The sequence below is a fragment of the Pseudophryne corroboree genome, chromosome 4 (assembly GCF_028390025.1).
Source record: "Pseudophryne corroboree isolate aPseCor3 chromosome 4, aPseCor3.hap2, whole genome shotgun sequence".
NCBI lineage: Eukaryota > Metazoa > Chordata > Amphibia > Anura > Myobatrachidae > Pseudophryne > Pseudophryne corroboree.
This window is the reverse complement of record NC_086447.1, coordinates 712,343,593-712,370,192: the sequence shown is the minus strand read 5'-3', so window position 1 is coordinate 712,370,192 and position 26,600 is coordinate 712,343,593. Positions and strand designations below refer to the sequence as shown.

Here is a 26,600-nt window from a genome sequence, read left to right as displayed (position 1 = left end):
CTTATGGCACTTGCTGGTACCTTGGGCTGGTGATCCATAATAAAATTATTTATGGTCAGTATAATAGGCAAAACCAGTGCTTGTGGCTTCCAGTAATAAAATATGTGGATAAACAGAAGCAAATCCTGTTCCTCACCACATAACTGACCGTAGGGGTGACAAATAAACATAAGTTACTTAATTTTAGATTTTTTTCTGAATTTCTCAATAAAAAACTTTTGGCCTGGGGGTGCTGTGAAAAATATTCTGATACTCTAAGGCACTGTGATTCAAAAAAGTTTGATAACCACTGGTCTAAGGTGGTTCACTGAAAAGATTAGCCCTGAAAATCTTGATCCCTATACATCCCTACATTCCTTATAAGAACAAGTGGTAAACGTTCCCCTATCCACTGGGAAAAGACAAGATGTTATATAGTAGAACAGGTCAACGACAGAAGATATAGGTGCTTAGAAGTAGCATTCACTTTATGACGGCCAAGTCCCCTCTGGTCCAATGCTCACTAACGGCAGGAGTTTTCTACATAAAAGGACACCCTGTGAATAAGAAAGGGAAAACACTCACTTGTTTTGCAATGACATGTGCGGCAGCCGCTCTGGTCTAATCGGAATCCATAGCTGCAGTCTATTTCAGTCAGTGTGCAGTTTACCAGCAGATCACACGTTGGTGGAGCCATAGTAAGGTATGTAGGTTCTGCATAAAAAAGGAAGAGATGGAGAATATATAAATTCCAGGTGCAAACTCCAATTTCTGTTTAACAAGATCAAGATATTTATAGTCTGATGGCAAATTACAGTTTTAAAGACAAACAAATTAGCAAACATATTTCACTGCAAATGACCTGAACATCAAAAGTTATGATGAGTTTCTTAAATATAAAGGCCTCACATACAACTGCAACAAATTGTCGCAATTTCCCAATCCCCCAAAGCCTGGGACGGGGAATTGGGAATAGTTAACAAGTTTCAAAATCTAGAGGATTTTTTTGATTGTTGAGACTATGAGGGACATTTACTAAGCAGTGATAAGAGCGGAGAAGTGAGCCCGTGGAGAAGTGTCCATGGCAACCAATCAGCACTGAAGTTACATCTATAATTTGCATACTATAAAATTATACAGATCTGCTGATTGGTTGATGGGGAAACTTCTCCACTGGCTCACTTCTCCGCTCTTATCACTGCTTAGTAAATGTCCCCCTATATATTGTATATTTTAGTTCTTGTTGTTGTTTCACATATCTTAGTACTGTTTATCTGGTCGTGATGTTACTGTTATTGTTGTCAATATTCTATATTGTCTCTTTATTGTATAGTTATCCTCTGTATGGTATGATCCCCCCAACTATGTGCGCCCTCCCTTGTATCGTTTAATTCCCTTTTTCTTTTGTACCCTCTTCCCTGCTCAAACAGATAATTCTAATAAATATTTAATATTGCAAAAAAAAAAAACTAGAGGATTTTTAACATGAAGAGTTTCCCCAATTCCCCAACGGTCCGTCGATTATCGTTGGTGGTTCCAAATGACAGATCAGTGGTTCTAGTCAGGTCGGAATCAGGGAAACGGCAGCTAGATATTTGGGGGCCTTAATATGTTTATTTTTACTATATATATATATATATATATATATATATATATATAATGGAAATAGTTGGCACTCAGAAAAAACATGGGTACAGACCGGGGTGCCCTCCTCAAGTAAATGCACGATGTAGATGTTCGTGGTGACTGAAGCCACAGTCCACTGACCCCCTCACCACAGAAACAGGCGGCACTCCACGGATTTGTTGTGAGAAAAAAATTTATGAGACAAACTGCATGACAAGTCCAACGTTTCAACACCGCGATGGGTGTTTTTGTCAAGGACACATGGTGAAAACAAACGTTGTACAATGTTCTTACCTTAAATGCTCCTCTAATGTCAGTGCAGACGCAGGTGCATATATATATATAATTATTATTATTATTATTATTATTTTTTTTTTTTACATAACACCGCTGGAGAACAAGAACTCTTAGTAGCACCCTATTTCTAAATGTTGAACATACTGTTTATGATATGAGAACAGGCAACTGGAGGGCAGCATTGTAAACAGAAGGTTGGTGTAAACCGTTGGTCTCTGTACAGTACATGAGACGTGAGTCCTACTGATTTGGGGCATGAACTATTAATGTGCAGATGTGTGCAGGTAATCTATGGCAAATTGCCGCAATTTTCACTAATTTTTTTTGAGGGGGTACAAAATAGGTAACTAGTGATCTAGTGCTATGTTTTGTTAAATGAAATTAAAAATAAAAATGCATGGATCCACTAAAGATAGCAGAACAGTAAAAAGATAAAGCGAGAATTATTTCTTCAGGTGAACAGAGCAGATTTTATGCTTTAGTGGAAGGTTGTAACCTCTTTTCAGAAATAGCAATCTGGAATTTCAAGGCCTGAGTTTGTGCACAAGTGGATGATTGTAACAATGGTTCATTAAATGCACTCTGTAATACACATGTTCTTAACCACTCAGCTGCCACCGCTGCACTCAATGATGTTTGAATTTTTGCTTTTGAGAAATATCTAGTTATTGCTGCTGTTGTACAGTAAGTAGCTGATCAGACTGTCATTAAAAATTGCTTAAAATTTTTAATATAGCAGATAAAAGAGATGAGGCAGAGAAATGGTATTACACTAAAATGTGACTACAAATATTTTCATAGCAATAAAATGAAGCTCTAAACTACAAGTACAAATGTAAGAGGAAAGCTATAAGCCCATTGCAGGGGTTCTCCTTCTGTTACAGAATTTGAAGTAAGGGGGGTCATTCCGAGTTGTTCGCTCGGTAAAAATCTTCGCATCGCAGCGATTTTCCGCTTAATGCGCATGCGCAATGTCCGCACTGCGACTGCGCCAAGTAAATTTGCTATGCACTTAGGAATTTTACTCACGGCATTTTCATCGTTCTGGCGATCGTAATGTGATTGACAGGAAATGGGTGTTACTGGGCGGAAACAGGCCGTTTTATGGGCGTCTGGGGAAAAACGCTACCGTTTCCGGAAAAAACGCAGGAGTGGCTGGAGAAACGGGGGAGTGTCTGGGCGAACGCTGGGTGTGTTTGTGACGTCAAACCAGGAACGACAAGCAGTGAAATGATCGCAGATGCCGAGTAAGTCTGGAGCTACTCAGAAACTGCTACGAGGTGTGTAATCGCAATATTGCGAATACATCGTTCGCAATTTTAAGATGCTAAGATTCACTCCCAGTAGGCGGCGGCTTAGCATGAGCAAATCTGCTAAAATTCACTTGCGAGCGAACAACTCGGAATGACCCCCAATATACAGTAAATTAGTCTATATATATATAGTATTTCTATCCGATTGGGACGCCACATACTTTTGTATGTTTTAAATCATATAATAGTTTAGTGATTTCCCTTTAGTAGATTTCCCCTGGGGCTTTAGACGTAGCAGTTAGTTTGCTCTCAGTTGATAATAGCTGTAGTAATTTCATCAGCAATAATTTTAAGATGTGCATCTGATTTTGTTGTTATATTACTGTTTGGTGTAATGAGCAGTGTGATCTTAGGGTCTCCTTTACAGCTATCCTGAAACTGATGGTACCCAAATATTTTGCTTTTGTTCAGGCCCCCTAGCCAGTAGGAGCACCAGAGCCTCCAGCGCAGTGATAGCAGTCTCGGGGCATGGAAGAGGGATGCTGTTTTTCGCCTCCCCTTCCCATAGAGGTTACACTTCTGCAGTGACGAACTTGAGGTTAGCTTTCCCTACAGCAGGATGGTTTCATCTCCTGCTATCTCTGTTACAGTGGGAACCATCCCAGGTGCTGTACTTAGCAAGGTAGCTGGTTATAGATGGGCCCCATGGAATACCATAAGAAGGCATTGCACTTCATATTTCACTTAATATCCTTGGTGTGTACAATGGACAAGAGCAAACTACAATAAAAAAAGCTGAAAATATCGTGTGCACGGGTCCATACAGTATAAAGGGAAGGTTTACACTATTGTGTATTCCCGAAAAATGTATTCCAGAGAAATGAAGATTGATACCTAGTGTAATTATCAGTAATTCAGGGCGATAGAAGTGCTGATTTCACTTGACACGCTTAGACATGGATGAGCGGTTACAGCAACCAGCTTCTCATCTCCTCCACATGTCAGCTATCTGGTTTTCTTTCAGCAAATGGACAGATTCTCATAGTTTCCATGTATCAATGTTTTATAGAGCTGTTCAACACTGTGCATACTTATATCATTTATATGATTGCCTGCCTGGGGCTGATATCGGCTGTCCATCTCTTGCCACCCTGTGGTATAGCGGATGACTGTAATATGGTAAGACACAGCCAGGGTTGGACTGGACCACAGGGGTACAGGGGAAACCACTGGTGGGCTCCACTGCCTGGGGGCCCACCTCCTCCTCTATGGATCAGGTCCCGACTGTGCACTTGAATTGTATATTATAAATATTATCTACAGTGCAATGCAGTTATTAATCTGGTACATTATCATGCATGCACTAGCAGTATTTACTATATATATTTATCATGGGGCCCATACCATGTTAGCCAAGTCTCTGTGGCAGATGGCCACACCCCTAAGCATGGGCCTTTACCTCTGCATTCCCCCGGTGGGCCCTCCATGTCCCAGTCCGACACTGGACACAGCGTACTGAGGGGGTCATTCCGACCTGATCGCACGCTAGGATTTTTTGCTGCGCTGCGATCCGGTCAGAACTGCGCATGCGTATGCACCACAATGCGCAGGCGCGTCGTGCGAGCGATGGATTTTACGATCACAAGAAGATTGACAGGAAGAAGGCGTTTGTGGGTGTCAACTGACCGTTTTCTGGGAGTGGTTGAAAAAACGCAGGCGTGTCCAAGCGTTTGCAGGGCGGGTGTCAGACGTCAATTCTGGGCCCGGACAGGCTGAAGTGATCGCAGTGGCTGAGTAAGTTCTGAGCTACTCAGAAACTGCACAAAACTTTTTTGTACTGCTCGGCTGCACAGGCGTTCGCACACTTGCAAAGCAAACATACACTCCGCTATAGGCGGCGACTATCTGTTCGCAGCGCTGCAAAAAATAGCTAGGGAGCGATCAACTCAGAATAACCCCCTGAGTGTCCAAGTGTCGTAGTGTAGTGTAGCTAAGACACACCTCAGATGAGGTCTGCAATATCCCTACTCTTAAGATGAATACAACATGGGACAAAAAGTCGACAAAAGAAATAGTTCAGATATGTAAGCTCTTATACAGATTGCTCATCTATATGTACGACATAACTAAATAATATGTGTGGATGACATTACTATATAATATGTGTGGATGACATTACTATATAATATGCGTGTATGACATTACTATATAATATGTGTATGTGTAGATTTTAGACACAGAAATATCAGATTTAAACATGAACCCAGGCATTGCCTTCTGCAGTAATTGGCTTACCTATGCTGCAGTCACAAATGCTCGGGATGATGGGATCATACTGTATGTACAGGATATTTTTACCAAACAGCAGGAATTGACTGCTTTATTTTAATTTAGTTATGGACAGATCTAATACCTGCACATGTCTATGCTCTGTCCTGCACTCTTCCTACACTGCCACAAAGCACAGCCAGCATTCCTTGCATTCCTTATAGCAGTGTTTCCCAATTCCAGTCCTCAGGGACCCCTAACAGTTTATGTTTTACAGATCTTCTATTTGGTGCACAGGTGTATTCTATACTTACCTACTCTACCAGAAGTTGCAGGAGACTTCTGATTTTTTGGGTAGTCCCCCGCACCCCCAGAAGAGTGGGTAATCCTTCCGCATCCCACCCACTTACTAGAGAAGTCAATATGGTGGGGCGGGGCTAAAATGGCGTGAATGGCCATAATTTTAGCCCTCCCCTTCCTCGAGGACACGTGATTTGTGGAATTTTCCATGATGGGGGCGGGACCTAATGATGTGGAAGTACGGCCCCGCCTCCCAAAGTGCCCATCTGCTTCTCCTCTGCAGGTTTCTACCAGAGAACAGCATTTAAATGTTGGTAAGTATGGTGTATTCATTACTGGACATTACAAGATCCACAGGTGGTGCTAATTATTTCACTTATGATACTGAGGGGGACATTTACTAAGCAGTGATAAGTGAGCCAGCGGAGAAGTTGCCCATGGCAACCAATCAGCACAGAAGTAACATCGATAATTTGCATACTATAAAATGATACAGAGCTGCTGATTGGTTGACGGAGCAACTTCTCCACTGGCTCACCTCTCCGCTCTTATCACTGCTTAGTAAATGTCCCCCATAGATCTGTAAAACATGCACTGTTAAGGGTCTCTGAAAACTGAAGTTGGGAAACACTGCCTTATATGCATAGTATAAGCCCAATATGAGGTGTGTTTTTGTGACATTTGTGCACCAGCCACCTCTATGTGAACATGTAGTACGGCAATCACCCATGCACATTACAGAAAACACATTACATTTTATTAAATGTATGGGGGGGGGTGGTTAAGTAAAGGTGTCCGCAGACACCAACCTCCTGGAAAAAAATGTCACCGGTTAATGCATAGAAAATCACAAAGACTCTAGCATTATGAGAGAGTCTTCTGCTCCGAGCCATATTTCTGAATAAATCAGTGGAATAATACCTTGAGTGGGCTGCAAGAGGCAGTAAGTAAAGGCTGTGAGTGCAGGATGTACAATGTGGGCTCCCCTTGACTCAGGGGCCTGAGTGCATCCATATTAAATATGCTACTGTCTGAAAGACTGTCTGTGGTTGTAAGACCTTTCTAAAAAAAATAAATACAAGTAAAACAAGTTTGAGAACCTAGACCAACCCACTGATACAAACTGCCATAATACACAATTTACCATAGCTGGGTAAAATAACATTGGTTAAATAGTTATATTTAATTTAATAGCATAAATATATTTTAAATAGCCCACCTGCACAAGCTATGATACAGCAGGAATCCTGCTTTGGTTCCAACCGATACACAATTTGGAGCTATGAGAAACATTCATGCCTCTTCTAATGGAATGTCCTGGTGACGCCTACCAGTGGGGAGACCTCATAGACATGGGAGAACAGGCTATTCTCCCACAAGGTGGGTAACCATTAGCTGTAACGGCACATTACATTGCCAGGCCACATCACTGAAGACAGAAATGACAGCAAGGTGATAACTAGAGTGAGGATGTTGCTGTACATGATTATAATTTTTCCGTAAGTGGAAAACGTAGGCTGTCAAGTTCAAAATGTGTTTCAGATGATTAGTGAAGAGATTACGCCACTTTCATTGTTCCTATGCCTGATTTGTAACTCGACAAACAACATTTACCACTTAAGAAAAAATATAGTCATAACACACTGCCCCCCATTTGATGGCACAAATGACATCATCAAGCCACACCCACACTTATCTTTCCAGAGAATTGAAAGGAATAATAGACAAAGATGATGTAAAAGGCGGTCGCTATTGGAAACATAATTGGATGGGAAAGGACTAATTGAAAATACCCTTATAAATAAGATAAGATAATATTGCAGCTAGCTCTTTTTGTGAGATAAGATACTGTTTTTATTGGCAAAGAACAGGCGTGTGCCAATACTATACAAAGATAACATGTTGTTTAGTGCTAGACCCAATACAAGGCTACTTCAATTATGGGATGTCAATTGCTGCAGTGCACTCATTTACCAGGAGTAAAGGATTTCTCTCTGAGCCAAAGAAAAGCCACCTACTTTTAATCAGATCTGCCTCAATAATGAAATTGGATTTAATTCTTCACTTCCAATTATAGATTGTAATCCTTTTCCCTCTTTTCTACAGAAGTCATTCCTGCATTGTTGAGAACACTGCCCTAATTTCACAGCACATGCTGCCCGACTTCAATGAATGGACAATCTCCCAGGTGAAAGTTGGTGATTAGCAAAGAGGTCAGTACACGTAGGGTTTGCAAAGAAAGTAGAAGTCTGAGATTATTAACCTCTTCACTGCACCGACTACCACATCAAATCAATCTGCTAAGCAGCAAACACAGGTTACGGCTATCGCATGTTCTCAGTGCAATAAGAAAACCAAAACAAAACATGCTCTACGCTTTCTAAAACGCTGCCCCGTCAATGCTGTAGTCGCCATATAGGAAAACTACTATAGGCTACTAGCTGAGTACCTTCCTCAGAGAAATAATGTAAGATGGGTTGTTGGAAAAAAGGTATAAAAATATTGGGTGCATTCAACAACAATGCATATCTGCACTTGATCCTGTGTAGAGTTACTGTCTGTAGAAAATATGTGAAGGAACAGTTTATTGTGTTTCAACAGTGGTCTCACATCAGACTTAGGGGCCCATTTATCAACGAGTGATAAAACTCATTGTGAAAGATACAACTCGTTGCATATGATAAATGGTGTTACAGCCAATCAACTCCTAACTGTCATGTGTTCAGTAGCTGTCATGTATTTGAAAAAAATGACAGTTGGGAGCTGATTGGTTGGAACACCATTTATCATTTACAATGAGTTTTATCATTCACAACGAGTTTTAACACTCATTGATAAATGGGCCCCATATAAGGATTTAGGAGAAGTAACTTGTAAGGTAACAGCTACCCTCAAAGAAGACACAGTAGTAATGAATTGATACCTCTGTCTTTTAAGGAGGGGTACTCTTATTCCATCCTTCACTTAGTCATACTATTACACCAACATGAAACTGTTGTTAATCCAAACTGAAATTCACCTGTGGCAGAACTACTATGAAAGAAGGGTTCCCTCGCATTCTAACCCCCAAAACCCCTAGCAACCCCAAACACCCCCCTCCCCTCCCCCCGAAGCCTTCTCCTGAATGGTGCATGTGGAGTGTGCACATAACAACACCCCCATATTAAAAAAAAAATTTAACATAAAAATCATTTTGATCTACTTTACAAATTCCTGAAGATAAATATATCGTAAAATATAAACACATTTATACCGTTGGGTCTTGACAACAATATGCATGGGTGTAGTACTGGTAACCGGCGGCATACCGACGCCGGGATCCCGGCGGGGAGGGGCGAGTGCAGCAAGCCCCTTGCAGGCTCGGTGGCGACCTGCGGTCGCCACGGGTTCTATTCCCACTCTATGGGTGTCGTGGACACCCACGAGTTGAAATAGTCCCTGTTGGTCGGCATGCCGACCATCGGGATAGTGAGCCGTCGGGCTCGTGGAGGAGGTCATGTGACTGTCGGTCAGCTGACCGGCGGTCACATGAATACCACCCATATGCATTGTACAGATATCCTCAAACATCTATCTTCAATATGCCATGCAGCGTGAGATGCAGGCGTGACTGAGTCGCCAGGTCCTGTGCAACCCTTCTAATGTCGGGCGTTCTGTTTTGCATCTTAATCACAACGCAATATGACTAGGACACAAAAGGAGTCTGTGCTGATTAGTTTTGATATATGACACTTGTATATTGTGTGAGACTGAGTCTGTATATGGAGCAGAACAGAACTTGTATTGGAAAAAAACTGCGGTTGCTACATTGTAGCACTTCCTGTACAGATTCAGAGACTAATGCCCCATACACACTATGCAATATCATTTACGATTTGAATGATATTGGGGCTAATTCAGACCTGATCACTGCTCTGCGTTTTCCCACAGCAGCGATCAGGTCTGAACTGCGCATGCGCCGGCGCATGCCAGACAGGTGATGGCTGTCTTAGCCCTGCAATCACCTCTGCTTGATTGACAGGCAGAGGTGGTCGCTAGGCGGGAGGGGGCGGGCCGGCGGCATTGTTGATGAGGTGATATTGTGTGGTTTTGTACTCCAGGAATGACTTTGTTTCTAGACATCGTTTGACATATTTTACACACGATCCAATCCAATCTTATGGGATCGCATAATGTGTACATAGCATTAGTCGCACACAGATATACAAGTGTCATACTGTATATATTAATCAGCACAGTCTCCTTGTGCATCCAGTCACATTGCGTTGTGACTAAGACGCATTTTTGGTAAAAAAATAAGCAATAAACACGCCCAACGCTAGAATATTTTGACACGACCTGGGGGTAAATTTACTAAATTGGGAGTTCTATTTAAGATGGGATGTTGCCCATAGCAACCAATCAGATTCTACTTCTCATTTATCTAGCACCTTCTAGAAGATAATACCTGAAATCTGATTGGTTGCTATGGGCAACATCCCATCTTAAATAGAACTCCCAATTTAGTAAATTTACCCCCTGGTGTGCCAAGAGGGGCTGTTTGGCGTGACTGTAGCAAAGATGTGTGAGGACATATCTGTAGAACAATTTACATTTTAGCATTTTTGTTTTTCAACTTGTTTGTAATATTCTGTTATAACTATTTATGTACCTAAATCCAATTTAATGTAAAAAAACTGTGTTTTTTTTTGTTACTGAATCAAAGCAATCTTGTTTAGACCGCAGATGCTAAATAAAATATGACTTTAAAAATTGTTTATGTACTACACAAGTATTTAATCATGCTGAAGACAGCAGCATATTGGTTAATATAGTAAACAGAACAAGGCCTTTGGTGCCATTAGGTATGCCTTATGGCGTCAGAACTCGCCACTAGTGATGATATTGATTTAACTGGGTTTAACCATGCTTACATTTCTCCTTTTTATGAAAGCTATTGGACATTGAACAAACACGTTGTCTAGCCTGACTCTGACTTAATCATTTCAGACACTATGAGCTGATGTCTTCATGTGCGAAAGAAAAAGTGTATTAAATGATAACTAAGAAAGTCTCCTATATTTACTGTCTGCCATGACAAGACAACGAGAGACAAATTTTACCTCGCGTGCTACTCAGTGACCTTAAAGATTCATCTTAGATTTTATGACTTATGATTAAACGTGACACTGGGATGGTTTTTTATCATGCCACAATAAAAGTAAAGTGTATAAAACATTTATTATTAAGAAGTAACTGTAGAATAGTTTCACCTCTGATCTAGTAGTTGTTCCCTAATATCTACCAGTACAGACTACCACTAAAACTCACTAGTTAAGGTCGCATTACTGTCAGGTGATACATGTTACAGTTATGTCACCGGCTTATAGAGAATAGGCAACATATTGAAATACTGATTTGGCTACAAAATGGCTGCAACATATGGGTGTAGAAGGTTTTTACATTGTTGTACATCTTTGAAAAGATCTTCCCATAGTACAGTATGTAGCAGACCAATCATACAGTTCAGTTGTTGACAGATGCAAAGAATGGAAATCAACAGGATACTTCATTATTTTATCCATCTCTAGCAATTTTTCATAATGATCTCAATATTGATTGACACAATTGCATCATATCCATTATAGACCAGAAAGTGTACACTGTACCAATTGAATAGAGATTTACAAATATGACAGTTCACATTTTTTTTTTACACTATATACTTTCAGTATCATTAAGTCCATGATCTGAAATATAGGCGTGGTTATCAAAGCTTGCTGGATGGAAGGACAAATTGGAGCAGTTTTATATATTATCTAAGGGACAGAGATAGCCCCACAGGCTTAAATAAAGTGTGATGTGACTTTTACTGTCCCCATCACAATCAATAGTGCAGCAGTTTTAAGCTGTGCATAACTAGACTGTGATCAATCATTTATGCATCATGCAAGTTGAGTATTTGTGGGCTGAAGGCTACTGATGGGAAGGGGATTATAAAATGAAATCTTATTTCCGCTCAAATGTGACACACTAAACTACTACATGCAATGTTGCTTAGGGGGTTATTTATCAAAGTGCGGAGAGAGAAAAATTGTGAGAGTTAAAGTACCAACCAATCAGCCCCTGTCTTTTTTCAAACTCAGCCTATAAAATGTAAGGCAGAAGCTGATTGTCTAGTACTTTATCTCTTACAATTTTGTCTCTCTCCGAGCTTTGATAAATACCTTCCTTAGCGTTGTAGACAGAACAAAATAGTCTATGAATTGCAAGATACAGAATTATTGCATGTTTAATTAAGGTATTTCATACAAGGGAAACTTGCACTTTGATTTAAATGCTTGTTTCTAAACCCACTTCTGATTAGAATGTATCCAATTTTTTGTAGAAATATAAGTACTTAAGATGTACCCCAAAACCACACCATATTATTAACCTACTGTATAGATATATTTTAATACAATGCAATGTCATATAACCCTGTAACTGTACTTGTGCCTGCACCTTAAAGTTGGAAGTTATAAGGCAAGACTCAGAGTGGTATATAGAACGAATGACTTACTGTACCCTTACCACTCAGTGTTCTTTTATTTCCTCTATAGTTAGTGTCAATCCCTACCGTATACTTTAAAAACTCTTGATGCAACTGTGATAGATGTACTGCACAGCAGGCTTACTGCTAAACCCTGCTGATACAAACATGTTTGCAATTATAAGAACTATTTGGATATTTGAGAATCATAGCAGAAACCTCAGTCAAAGTCAACAACATGTCAGAGAAATGTCCAAAAGATCAAGGAGATGTCAACCTGTCCTTTTTACATGTTTACACCGAGGCTCTGATGATCTGCTCCACTGCACAACAATTTTAATGCAGTGTAGATGTATTAAAGAGCTTATTTAACCCAAAGCTTTGGCTATAAGGCGTAACAATAGGACCATCAATCTTTTTCTTGATAAACTGACATTTTCTTAGGACCGTAGGGTTTCCTGACCAGCTGAAGTATTTTCTGTATATTCACAGCAACCTTGTCTTCCTAAATTGAGGATACTCGCAACATGGCTCCTCAAAATCCCATCAGTTCTTTCAAATCTCTCTGCAGGAGCCATGCTACTGAGTACAGGTCAAAGCTAAATATCAGGAGTAAGTTTATGTTCTAGATCCATATAATAATAATCATGGATAGTCTGTCCCATCTCTGTCATGAGCTTCCCTCCAACGGCTCCCACTGCGGCAATGCAGTCACAGGAGCACAACTGGATTGATCTTTAATAGTATTGTTGATGGCACCAGGACACAGGCTCTTAGCTAGAAGACTATACTGTATATACAGGACTGTTGCCATTGATTTTCAAAAGTTCTTCTGAGCTGCATGATGAAAATAATCTTGCAAGGAAATGGCAAAGCTCTTAATGAGTAGCAGACACATCGCCATGACAATGCTGTGTTAAAGTACAAAAGATATGACAATGCTGCATTTTATTTAAAGCTGCACAGTACCATAGGTAGAGCCACAGGGGTTGCTTAGGGATCAGTATTATATACCGGCTGGGATGCCGGACGTCAGTATACCGACAACGGCATCCCAGCAGTCAGTATACCGGCAGTAGGCCGATCGCAACTACCGAATACAATTTTCACTCTTTCGGGCATGCAAAATGTTCCAGTATGCCCGACAGATGCAATAATTTGTGTTCTGATCTGACAATTGATATGCCTAGCATCAGAAATACAGGACAATTATCTGACAGTGTATGGCAATGTCAGATAATTGGCCTGTCTGTCTGATGGCGAGTTTGATTTTTATCAATGTATGACCAGCATAGCAAATACAAGGATTGTGCAATTGAAATATTTCACTATATTGTTAGGATTTGCAGATTACATTTTACCCCTTAAAAGGTGCAGCAGACCAGTGTACAACTACTCCTGTCATTTCCCTGCATATGTTCATTTCATGTGCACTCTGTATTTAAATTGTGAGCAAGATTATTGTGGTTGTTTGCACACAGAACTGAGCTGTGTGACAAGCACTAGCAATAAAAGAATATTCTCTGTTTCAATGTGCAGCATAGAATGTGAGTCCTGGGTAATGGCTTGCAGGAATTCCTAACTATGGAACATATCATTATTTTACCTGCAAGGATTCCATAACTAACTAGCAATTCAAGCATGTGCTCTTGAAATAACAGTTACTACAGCTGAAAACACTGTTATCCAGAATAGTTTCTCTGTGCAAAGTGCTGACATGGGTATATCATTCACCTCTCAGATCTCACCTGCTGCTGAGCATTTGCAGGGTCTACACAGGGTGATTTAGTGCCCAGGCCAAAAACTGTCTAGCAGCAGGGGTTTCACTTACAGTAGGAGCCAAAATGGAAAATAATAATTACAAGAAGCTGAGCCTTTAACACCCTTGGTCACCTTTTACTACCAACCTTCCCCATGTTGAAATTGAGATATAATTAGCCCTTGCTTGAAAGTGAGTGCAAATTGTTTGTTATTTTCTAAACAAATATTGTAAGCAGTCAGTACAACATCCTGACAAACTGGTTTAATATTTTTTTTTTTTTTAAAGATTGACACAAAGTACCTGGGTATTCTTATCCGTAGATGCCTATGTGATCTGTTTGGGTTTCCTGGTTGGTATTGTGACAGCCGGTATCCTGATGAGCGGTATACTAACCGCATACCAGGGGTAATTCCAAGTTGATCGCAGCAGGATTTTTGATAGCAATTGGGCAAAACCATGTGCACTGCAGGGGGGGCAGATATAACATTTGCAGAGAGAGTTAGATTTGGGTGGGTTATTTTATTTCTGTGCAGGGTAAATACTGGCTGCTTTATTTTTACACTGCAAATTAGATTGCAGATTGAACACACCCCACCCAAATCTAACTCTCTCTGCACATGTTATATCTGCCTCCCCTGCAGTGCACATGGTTTTGCCCAATTGCTAACAAAAATCCTGCTGCGATCAACTTGGAATTACCCCCACCGTCTGTTCACCCTTAGCCACACACCTCTCCTGCAGTAAGGAATTGGAACAGTTGCTCATACAATGGTTTTCCTGATTGGGGTGCTGATCAAATAGATATCTTTTACCATTGTGTTAACTGTCCCTTATCATCATGATCAGGCACTATAAATATCTCTATTTTTTTACTACAATTTTTCATGATCTAGTTAATTTATTTCTGCATGTTGGACTATTATCAATTTTATTGTTTATTATTTAATTAAGATCATAAAGTTTATTAAACAGGATAATTTAAAAAACAAATGACATTCTAAACAGGATCAGTAAAACACGTCACAAGGGAAATGGTAGTATCTAGGCAACACCGAGTCCTGTGTTTAGACACCCCTGGCCAGAGATAAAGTTACAATGGAAATGATATTAAAATTGTTAACTATGGATTGAAAATGTTGGTAAATATGGTAATGTAGTAAGCACTGTATATTAGTGTTCTTCTTGATATTGTGTAAGTCCCATGTAACACAGTTGCTTTTGTATTAACTATGCTTATGCTGTAGGTTGGCTCTATTTCAGGTTGAAGAAGTTCTAGCACAATGAGATGAATGCACTTAAAGGATCTTTGTATTGACCTGGTTATTAAATTGCATCTATGCACACACTTGCTAATAAGTCTCTTTGTATTGACTTCTCTGCTTTCCTTGTTGCTCACATCCATATGGACATACAGATGTCCAGGTGGAGATGCTTTGAGATCGATTGGACATTACTATTAATGTCAGACTAAATGGTCTACGAAAAATCTTGAACACCTCTAGAGACCAATTGGCATGCAATGAATAAAAAAACCCACACAATACTCAATCCGTAAATCGGCCAGTTAATCAAACAACCTCACAACCTAATGCATAATGCTGACTTGCTCCGTAGCCTACCAGACAGGTTTCAATTTAGTAAATTAGCCTCCCATATTTTAAATGCAGCTAAATTATCAATAGCTGAATACTGTAAGGACTCTTCTCTGCCTCTCCTCAAGTATGTTAAAAACACTTGAATATTTCATTTGAGGCTCTCATCTGAAATGTTGTTAGATATGTTTTTGGAGACCTGGTCACTAAAAAAAAACATTTTTTAAGCTCTGATGGCTGATTTAAACACCTTGAAACCAGAATTCCGCGTAAGAATAACTTGGTCTTGGATTGCTGGTATAAATACAATCATCTAACATATGTGAAAGGGAATGGCGTACCAATGGTGGGACACTTCTGTGATAGACAAACTGTTACAGGAATCCTTTGTACATATGCAATTTCTGAACATCTGTTTTGTTAGTCTGTCCTTTAATAAATGATACTGTATCCTACATTAGGACAAGTAAAACATGTTGCAGATTCAAAGTGCAGGTTTATAGAAGTGGAAATGTTACCCATAGCAACCAATCAGATTCTAGCTATTATCGTCTACAAGGTGCTAGATAAATAATAAGTAGAGTCTGACTGGTTGCTATGGGCAGTAACACATGCAAGCGGTCAGCATACTAGGCTGTAGTGCAGCTTTAAGAAAATCCATTTTCTGTGCAGTTCTCTAATGTGCTGGTAAATTCCAGTAACTGAGAACTCTGCACATGCTGTAATTGTGGATATCCGTCATTTCATTTCTATAAACAAATGTTTGTGCTTGTTGTAACCATATATCTATTAGCATATCCATAGGGCGCTGACACAGTCTTTTCAACCCCTCTCCTAGACAACTGAATAGAGCTTTATGATTATTCAAACAAGACAAAATACAATATTGTGAATAAAACCCTGTATTTCAATCTACTCCCTACCACCCATCCCCCACCCCCCACCCTCTCCCTTAACCGCCCCCACCTCCCCTTTAAGAATGACAACATTTATAGTTGGAGACATAAAATCTATCTGCTCTTTTCACTTGGTAAAACTCAATAAGTAAAATCAGCACTGCTGCTTCCAGTCCTGTGGGCATATAAGTAGGCAAGTTTGTAATTAAAGTTGCAGTCTTATTTAGTATCATTCACTTGATATTTCAATGAAATTAAATCACTTAACCATGTCTATGTAACACCTACTAAAGCATTTTAATTGTACTCTCCACAGTGATAGGAAATTAAGAAGCTAATTTAGTATTTAGACCTAGTATCGCAACTACTAGAGCACAAATGTTATCAGTTTCTAAGGCTGAACTGGAATTTAGAGTTACACGCTATAAGAAATGAACAGAAATAGCTGATGGCTAAAAATAACATTTTGTAGTGAAAATTCCGTTTTGCTTTGAAAAGGCAAAAAATATGTATAATCTATAAAGTATACAGTACATCCCTATCACTTAAATATACACAGGCCTCTGTAGATAGCTTTCAGTAAGACCATACAGATGTGTCCTCCTACAACACTGCTGCAGTCATGTTAAACAGCCCTTCTTGCTACACCTAGTTGTGAGAGCGTTTACTTATGCCGGGCATCTTTTTGTGCATTTTCTTCCTTGAACATGTGTCTTATTCGCATCGATATGCGTCAAGACACACAAGCAGACACTGCTGATTAAAATGATATTCGGCATGCCTATATTCTGTGTGCAATTGCGGCTGTATCTGCATATGCAATGCTATGTTACAGTGTTTTCCTGGCAACCAGGTCAGCACAACAGGATGCTTGGCAGGTGGTGGGGGGTGTATAGGCAGCCCCACCTCCTGCTATATAATGCCCATATTACCTCCACTGTAAAGTGGAGGCGGGGCTACAGTGAAGCAATTTAGTGCAAATCACATAATCACCCGCCCACTTTCGCTCAGCAAGCGGGCAGGCGTGGTGTTGTGTGGGCGGCTGCAGGGGGGGAGGGAACAGGCGTCTGGAGGCTACTCTGGGAGACTTGTCTACTTTTCCGGGTGGCCGGGAGTGCCACACGATTTTTTGGAAGCCTCCCAGCTGGTCTGGGTGAGTGGGCAAGTATGAGTAAGACACTAACTTACACTACATGCTTAGAATATACCTATGTTTTACCCCCAGGCCTTCTACTCCACTACCCCCCAAAAACGTAAAGGTACCGCCATTCTACTCCACGCTTCACTCCACTGCGCTGTCGAGAACTCCTTTTCAGACCCCAAGGGCCGCTTCAATATAGTAGTACTTCAACTTGGAAACTCTTTCTTAACTGTGGCCTCAATTTACTCCCCCAATATGGAGCAGGGTTCCTTCCTCAGCGACTTCCGCCCTCAACTGGAAAAAATAACAAAGGGACGAGTGGTCGTCGGTGGAGATTTTAATGCAATACCAGATCTGATATGGGACCGCACCCAATCCAGTAATCCCAGCCCATCGACAATCAGGGAATCCAGACGACTGACAGACTACATAACATCTTCGGGCCTATACGATGCCTGGAGAGTACTACACCCATGTGAACGCACGTACACCCACTACTCAGTCCCCCACAAATTACACTCCAGAATAGATCTATTCCTGGTAGACTCCTCCACTGTACAGGGCTTGGTCAGAACTTCAACTTCCCCGGTGATATGGTCAGATCACTTAGCAGTGTCCCTGACCATCGACTCCTCCCCTGCACTCCCTACAACTTTTCGATGGAGATTGAACACGGCCCTCCTATTGAAAAAAGAATACCTTACCCAGACTACTGAAGTCTTGAAGGAATTCTTTACTCTAAATACCACTGACGAGATCTCACCTGCAATAATATGGGAAGCGCATAAAGCTTCCATTCGAGGTCACTTCATCTCCCTAACGAAAGCGCAAAAACTGAAGGACCTCCGGGAGGTCGCGGATCTCGAGAACCAAATTAAAGAACTCACAGCTCGCCACCAGCGTACCCCCAAACGCACGATCTATAGCAAACTCCTGGCTCTTAAAAGCCAATTAAATCAAATTCTGTCGGCCAAAGCGGCTAAGACCATGCGATGGCTACAACACAAATTTTATTCTAAGGGTGACAAGGCGGACTCCCTATTGGCCTCTCGCCTACGGGCCCGCAAACAGAGAAATAGGATCCTTTCCCTAAAAGACCAACAACACAAAGTGACATATGATCCCCAACAAATTGCCCATTGTTTCAGGAATTATTATCAATCCCTATACAATCTCCCCACCCCGGAGGACCCCACCAGTCTACAAAAACGTATAGATAGTTTCCTCTCTTCTAGCTCCCTCCCAACCTTATCTCAGCTTCAGATAGACTCACTTAATCAGGAAATTTCCCCTGAAGAAGTTGATCTCACAATTAAATCACTAAGGAATTCATCAGCTCCTGGCCCAGACGGTCTACCGGCCCTATACTATAAAAAATTCAGTGGAACACTGACCCCGGCTCTGACGATGTTGTTCAATGCTATTTTGGCTGGTACGCCCTTCGACAGTGCCACCACTAGAGCAGAAATAGTGGTCATCCCCAAGCCCGGCCGCGATCCCACGGAGTGTAGTAACTACCGCCCGATATCATTACTGAACTCAGATCTGAAGTTATTCGCAAAAATACTCGCTAATCGCCTCGCGGTGATGATCGCCTCTTTGGTCCATCCGGACCAAGTCGGATTCATCCCAGGCAGGCAAGCGTTTGATAACATCAGAAGAGCTATTGATACCCTGCACTTTGCAGACGCCTCCGCAATTCCCTCCTTAGCGATGGGATTAGACGCTGAAAAGGCGTTCGATCGCATATCATGGACATATATGGATCGCACACTTCGACGCTTTGGATTCACGGGCCGATTCCTTACGGGCATTGAATCCCTTTACGCATCCCCTTCAGCCAGCGTCCTAGTAAATGGCCAACTGTCTCCTCCATTCACGATTGCGAATGGTACAAGACAAGGCTGCCCTCTGTCACCCTTAATCTTCGCGCTGATGATGGAACCATTGGCGTCGAGGATCCGCGATTGCCCGGATATCTCAGGGATTACAATTGGTTCCTCTCAATTTAAAATCTCCTTATATGCAGACGATATCCTGCTCACTCTCTCAAACCCCCACATCTCCCTCCCAAACCTTCTACACGTTATACAAGAATTTGGACTCATTTCAAACTTTAAAATTAACGATTCTAAAACGGAGGTGCTAGACTTTCATCTCCACGCCCAGTTAAAGAAATCCCTGCACAGTAATTTCAAGTTTGATTGGAAGAAATCTCACCTAAAATACTTAGGCGTCTTCCTCACTAGACAACACTCCCAACTATTTAAAGCTAACTACCCTGAACTTATTCATAACGTCACTAGAGATCTGCAGAAATGGTCAGATCAGTATATTTCTTGGTCCGGAAGAGCCAACGCCCTGAAAATGAACATCTTGCCTCGACTCCTATACCTATTCCAGGCACTCCCGATACGAATACCCTCAAAGGTGTTCGCAGACTTACAGAAGAAATTTTCACACTTCCTGTGGTCAGGTAAAAGACCCCGGGTTCGCTTCAAGACACTCTACAACAGGAACAGAGAGGGTGGACTTGGAGTACCTAACATTAAATTATATTATTACGCGGCCCACCTATCTCAGGCCGTCTTATGGCACTCACAGACAACGTCACGTAGATGGGTTAAATTGGAATCCGAACTCGTACGTATGAGATCCATCTCCACCCTCCTCTGGATCCCACGAACTGATAGACCACCAGAAAGCGCTAATTTCCCGTCAATATTATTTACTGTCACACTTTGGGACAGGCTCACTAAGATTTTCTCCCTATTGTCCTCCCCCCCCGCTCTGGCACCCCTCTGGAACAACCCGTTGTTCCCCGAGGGACAGCTCGCTCATACTTTCCCACACTGGCAGACGCACGGCCTACTGTTTATTAACGACATAGCACCATCTCGCTCTTTCCCAGCCTTCTCCGATATTCAGAGTAAATATAATCTACCTCCACACTGCTTTTTCCAATATCTACAATTGCGTAGCTTGCACATTGCATATTTACACTCACATAGTTCCTTAACACGCTCACCTCTTGAATCATTATGCTTCCTGCGATCTCCTTCAAGGGGCCTTCTATCATCTATTTACCGGCTCATGCTCACCCATGATCTACCCACAAGGACCCCCCATGAAATAGCCTGGGAAGCTGAATTACAGGACCACCTAGAACCAGACACCTGGGAACAAATTAAACAAAATCTTGTATCCTCAGCGACCTCAATCAGACATAGAGAAAATTTGTTTAAAATTTATGTCCGATGGTACTTGGTACCATCCCGTCTCAGTAGAATATTCCCTTCAGCATCGGACAGGTGTTGGAGGAATTGTGGGTCAGAGGGAACCCTGCTCCATATATTCTGGGATTGTCCTCGGATAACACCGCGCTGGAAAGCCATTCGGAATTTGATATTACGAATCACCGGAGTAACGGTGCCCTTCTCCCCTACTTTCTTCATCTTTCCAAGGCCCCTCCCCGGAATTCCAAAACCTAAACAAAAACTCATTTGGCACATTGCGACCGCACTGAAATGTAAGATTGCCTTCCACTGGAAATCGCATACAATCCCCTCCGTTGCGGCGGTGATTGCGGCTGTATGGGATACGTATCACATGGAGTTCCTCTCTAGCATAATTGAAAGCAGGGCGGAAACCTTCACAGAGGTCTGGTCCCCATGGTTGGCACACTTCAAATGCCCCCCTCCGTTGACATTCGGTTTCTAATATACTAACAAAATGAATAACAAATGCTTGCATTGCTGTATCCCCCCCCTCCCCCCTTCCCCTCTTTCCTTCTGTCTTTCCCACCCCCTTCCTCCAATGTATTTCGAAAAAACTTCAATAAACAGTGTTTAAAAAAAAAAAAAAAAAAAAAGAATATACCTATGTTTTTGGTGCAAGTTATCTATTTAAAAAAAAATAAATAGAATAGAGAAAACACTCATATAGGCACTGAAAAGAGAGGAACTTCAAACTGCAAACAGAAAAAGTCGCATCTTGTGTTTATGCTCAACTTTGAATACGGTCCTATGTGTACATCCGAAGGCAAATCATCATTTTGCATGCATAGCAAACTATATTTTATGCTATTAGTCCAGTGGTTCTCAAACTGTGTGTAAATGCATAGTAAGCGTCAGAGCCACAGCCAGAGGTGTAACTAGGGTTTTTGGAGCCCAGGGCAAGATGTAAAATGGCGCCCCCCCCCCCCCCCCCCCACCCCCCCAAAAAAAAGCACACTAAAAGAAGCATGTGTGCCGGAAAAATGGGCGTGGTCACACTCTGGAAGGGGTGTGGCCACGCTCCGGAAGGGGTGCGGCCACTGAAAATGGCCCACAGTGCCAGTTACATTGCCCCACAGTGCCAGATACAATGCCCCACAGTGCCGGATACATGCCCCACAGTGCCAGATACATTGCCCCACAGTGCCAGTTACATTGCCCCACAGTGCCAGTTACATTGCCCCACAGTGCCAGTTACATTGCCCCACAGTGTGAGATACAAAGCCCCACAGTGCCAGATACAATGCTCCACAGTGCCGGATACATGCCCCACAGTGCCGGATACATGCCCCACAGTGCCAGTTACATTGCCCCACAGTGCCAGTTACATTGCCCCACAGTGCCGGATACAATGCCCCACAGTGCCGGATACATGCCCCACAGTGCCAGTTACATTGCCCCACTGTGTCAGATACATGCCCCATAGTGCCAGTTACATTGCCCCACTGTGTCAGATACATGCCCCACAGTGCCAGTTACATTGCCCCACTGTGCAAGATACATGCCCCACAGTGCAAGATACATGCCCCACAGTGCCAGTTACATTGCGCCACAGTGCCAGATACATGCCCCACAGTGCCAGTTACATTGCCCCACTGTGCCAGATACATTGCCCCACAGTGCCAGTTACATGTCCCACAGTGCCAGATACATGCCCCACAGTGCCAGGCCACACTCAGTGCCAGTTACATGCACCATTTGGTGCCAGATACATGCCCCACTGTGCCGTGCCCCCCCGTTCACTCACTGGCCGCTTATGTGAGGGGAGGAGAGCGCAGCGCCTCTCCTTCCCCTCACCGCTCCATCCAGGTCTCCCGTCCCGTCTCCGGCGGCTGTGTCTGGCGCCGGTTCGCTAGCCAATCAGAGCTCGCGGACCGGCAGCCAATCAGGAGCCGGTCCGCAAGCTCTGATTGGCTAACGCCGGAGACCGGACACAGCAGCGCTGCTGGCAGCGCTGCTAGTGCAGGCAGCGGCGGTGAGGGGGAGAGACGCTGCGCTCTCCTCCCCTCACATTTAGGGTTGACGGGGGCGAGTGGGGCATGATGCCCTGGCCGCTGGCGGCACCCCCCTCTCCTGGGCCTGCCAAGGCGCCCAGGGCACGTGCCCCACTCGCCCTACCCTAGATACGCCTCTGGCCACAGCAGTGTGATAATGCACCATGGGCTAGCCCAACCCTTGCACTTGTGACACTATGATGTCACGAATAGGGCCCAGGCTGATACGGGTGTGGTATTGAAGGTCGGCCACACTTAGGTCAACCACTATTGGTCAACAGTAACTAGGTCGACAGGGTCAAAAGGTCGACATGAGTTTCTGAATGTTTTTTGGTGTCGTTTTCGCCGTACAGTGACCGGGAACCCCAATTAGTGCACCGTCTCGCCATGCTTCGGGTATGGTTAACGTTCCCAATCGTAGTCCACGTGGATCGTAAAATATGAAAAAGTAAAAAAAAAAAGAAAAGAAAAAAAACCTGTGAAAAACTAATGTCAACGTAGAACATGTCGACCTAGAGACTCTGTCGACCTAGAAACCCTGTTGACCTAGTTACTGTCGACCAATAGTGGTCGACCTAGACACTGACGACCTATTTACGGTCGACCTAGAGACCGGATACCGGCTGACACCGGAACCAGGAAGGAAGTGCTGGGCAGCTCTCCATAAGACCTGCAGGCTGCAAGGTGCCCTGCAAGGCAAATACAGATGCTACTGGCCAGCAATGGTGCACCCCCCACAGCCTTGAGCCCAGAGTGGTAGCATTGCTCACACTCCCAAGTATGGTCCTGGAAAAAGTATGGTACAGAGACAATTAAATATGTATCAAAAAGCAATACAAACGCATTTTAAACACATGTTTTACTAGGAATTTAATTAAATGGAAGATGGGCCTATACCCAGAGACGTAAAAATAATAGAAAACCAGAAATACGATAAAGTAAAATAAAACAAAAACACAAACACATTATTCTGTAAACTTTGGTAGAGGGACAGTCATACAAAGTTTATTCCTGACACATATACAGTAGTAAAAAAGTTTCAAGACTAGAATACACATGATTGTTTTAATTGTCTAAAACATGTTGGAGCCAAGGAATCTAAATGAATCTATGAAACAAATTGGCTGTACGGTTCTAGATATCACTAAAGCACCATCAATCTTGTTTGGCCACTCAACTGAAGAGGTACAGAAACCAGGGTATATTCTTGCTATTTCATATGCAAATTGGATTCCCATACATTCTCCCCCCCCCCCACCACACACACACACACACACACACACACACACACACACACACACACACACACACACACACACTCTTTTTTGTCATCCTTCATTGCTGTCAATATCCTTGGAATGATAACACATACATTACAGCTACAGTACATAGCACAAATGCTTCCTGGTGGCAGCCTAGCACTTGTCCTCAAAGTTCACCGGCAGCTTACTGATGTCACAGCCATTTTTCTGCTGTGTGCTGTGCTGATTGGGAACATACTTTCAAGATCACTTAAGATGTCCCTGCTTTGCCTCTCTCCAGTCTTACGGAAAAGAAGATATTTAATTGAAATTGTTTTTAAACAAAAAGGAAATATGGAAAAAGCTGTTTCCTTCAGGGGAAGAATACAGTTGAAGTTTGCTTACTTTTCAGACTTGTGTCAACAGGAAAAACGTTTCAGATTTAGTAAATATTCCCATGTAGGTGAGAAATGTACGGTCAACCGAAATATTGGGACATGCTGACATTGTACACAATAAGAAAAATTAAAGTAAACATCAAGGAATTGAAACCTGGATGGTGGCTCATAGTCGGTGAAAGCTCATAATCATAAGTTAACAAGTGCAAATATTTAGAGAAAAGTAATTTACATGCTCCTAACATATTATTGATGGCTACCCATATTCAATACTTATTTTAATTTTAAATCTTATACACTATGAGAGGTTGTTGAGCAGATGATCCACTGGAATTTCACCCATATGAACATTGAGCAGAGAAGACCGCCTACAGCATGCATTCCCCAATCCTTTGCCTCAAATGATCTACTGTGTCCCCAGCCACGGTGACTGGACCATGGCCCTCATTCCGAGTTGTTCGCTCGCTAGCAGATTTTAGCAGCATTGCACACGCTGGTGCCGCCGCCCTCTGGGAGTGAATCTTAGCTAAGCAGAATTGCGAACGAAAGATTAGCAGAATTGCGAATAGAAATTTCTTAGCAGTTTCTGAGTAGCTCGAGACTTACTCCTACATTGCGATCAGCTCAGCCCGTTTCGTTCCTGGTTTGACGTCACAAACACGCCCTGCGTTCGGCCAGCCACTCCCTCGATTCTCCAGACACTCCCGCGTTTTATTCTGGCACGCCTGCGTTTTTCCGCACACTCCCAGAAAACGGTCAGTTTCCGCCCAGAAACACCCACTTCCTGTCAATCACACTCCGATCACTTCAACGATGAAAATTCTTCGTTCGGACGTGAGTAAATCTACTAAGTTTTGTGCTAAAATACTTAGTGCATGCGCACTGCGTACCATGCGCATTTTTGCCTTAATCGCTCCGTTGCGAAAATCGGCAACGAGCGAACAACTCGGAATGACCCCCCATAGCTACATGCTGCACTTCCCAGACCTTGCTGATATGTTTTCCTGTCTTACACAAGCTGGAAACTAGAAACCGTACTCACCCCAATTCCGAATCAGGTATTGTGCACCCTATCTAACTTCCTCACAATAACTACAAGGGGAAATAATTAATACTCACTCCCCAACTATACAGACTAACTTCAACACAAAAAGAGAAATAAGGTCATTTATATAACAAAGCAAAGAGCCAGTGAGCCTCCAAGTAACCCACCCAAAGGCCCCCTGACCGGTGGGCCCCACTGGTCAGGGGGGGACGGAGGGGACAGAGCCCTTACTCTAGGTTCAGGTTCCAGAATGTGCACTTGAATTATACAGTTAGCATATGTTATATTATACTACACAGGACTATGGTGTATATTCTACACTGCATTGTTGTTAGTAATCTGGAGCATTATCATGCATGAACCAGCAGTATTTACTATATATATTTGTCAAGCCAAACTTCTAAGCATGGGCCATTGCATTTTACCGGTGGGCCCCTCATGTCTCAGTCGGACACTGGCTTTATATATCTCTGTAGTATCCAACTTTTATCAGGAAGGATTCTGCTTCCCTTGTTTTACATCCAACACCGTTCTTCTGAGGATCACCATCTGGTGTTTGTAGAATTGACCTAGCACTGTCCAGCAATGTAGCCAGAGCTGGACAAGATGTCCTGCTTGTCACATTTATATATAATAATTAGGTGCTATGATATAACTAGCAATAGCCAACTCTTCCTAAGAAAATGTAGTGGCCCTTTCATCCAGAACTGTTATTAGAATTGTGGTAACAGCTAATAATCTTATGTGGAAAAAATAATTTTGAAAATAACTTCAGCAACAACTATATGTGTGATCTCCACAAATATACAGTACTGTGCAAAAGTTTTAGTCAGGTGTGTGAAAAATGCTGCCAAGTAAGAATGCTTTCAAAAATAGAAGTGTTAATAGTTTATTTGAATAAATTAACAAAATGCAAAGTGACTGAACAGAAAAGAAATCTAAATCAATTCAATATTTTGTGTGACCATCCTTTGTCTTCAACACAGCATCAATTCTTCTAGGTACACTTGCACACACAGTTT

General features: G+C 42.3%; 1 protein-coding gene across 2 annotated transcripts in view; it reads right to left on the bottom strand.

Moving 5' to 3' along the window:
• Positions 1-26,600, bottom strand: part of CRIM1 (cysteine rich transmembrane BMP regulator 1) — a 960,049-nt gene that overhangs the window by 200,129 nt on the left and 733,320 nt on the right. For both annotated transcript variants that reach the window (XM_063917972.1, XM_063917971.1), the window contains exon 8: positions 565-693. In XM_063917972.1, coding sequence (XP_063774042.1) covers positions 565-693 — 129 coding nt within the window. The remainder of the gene's footprint in view (positions 1-564; positions 694-26,600) is intronic.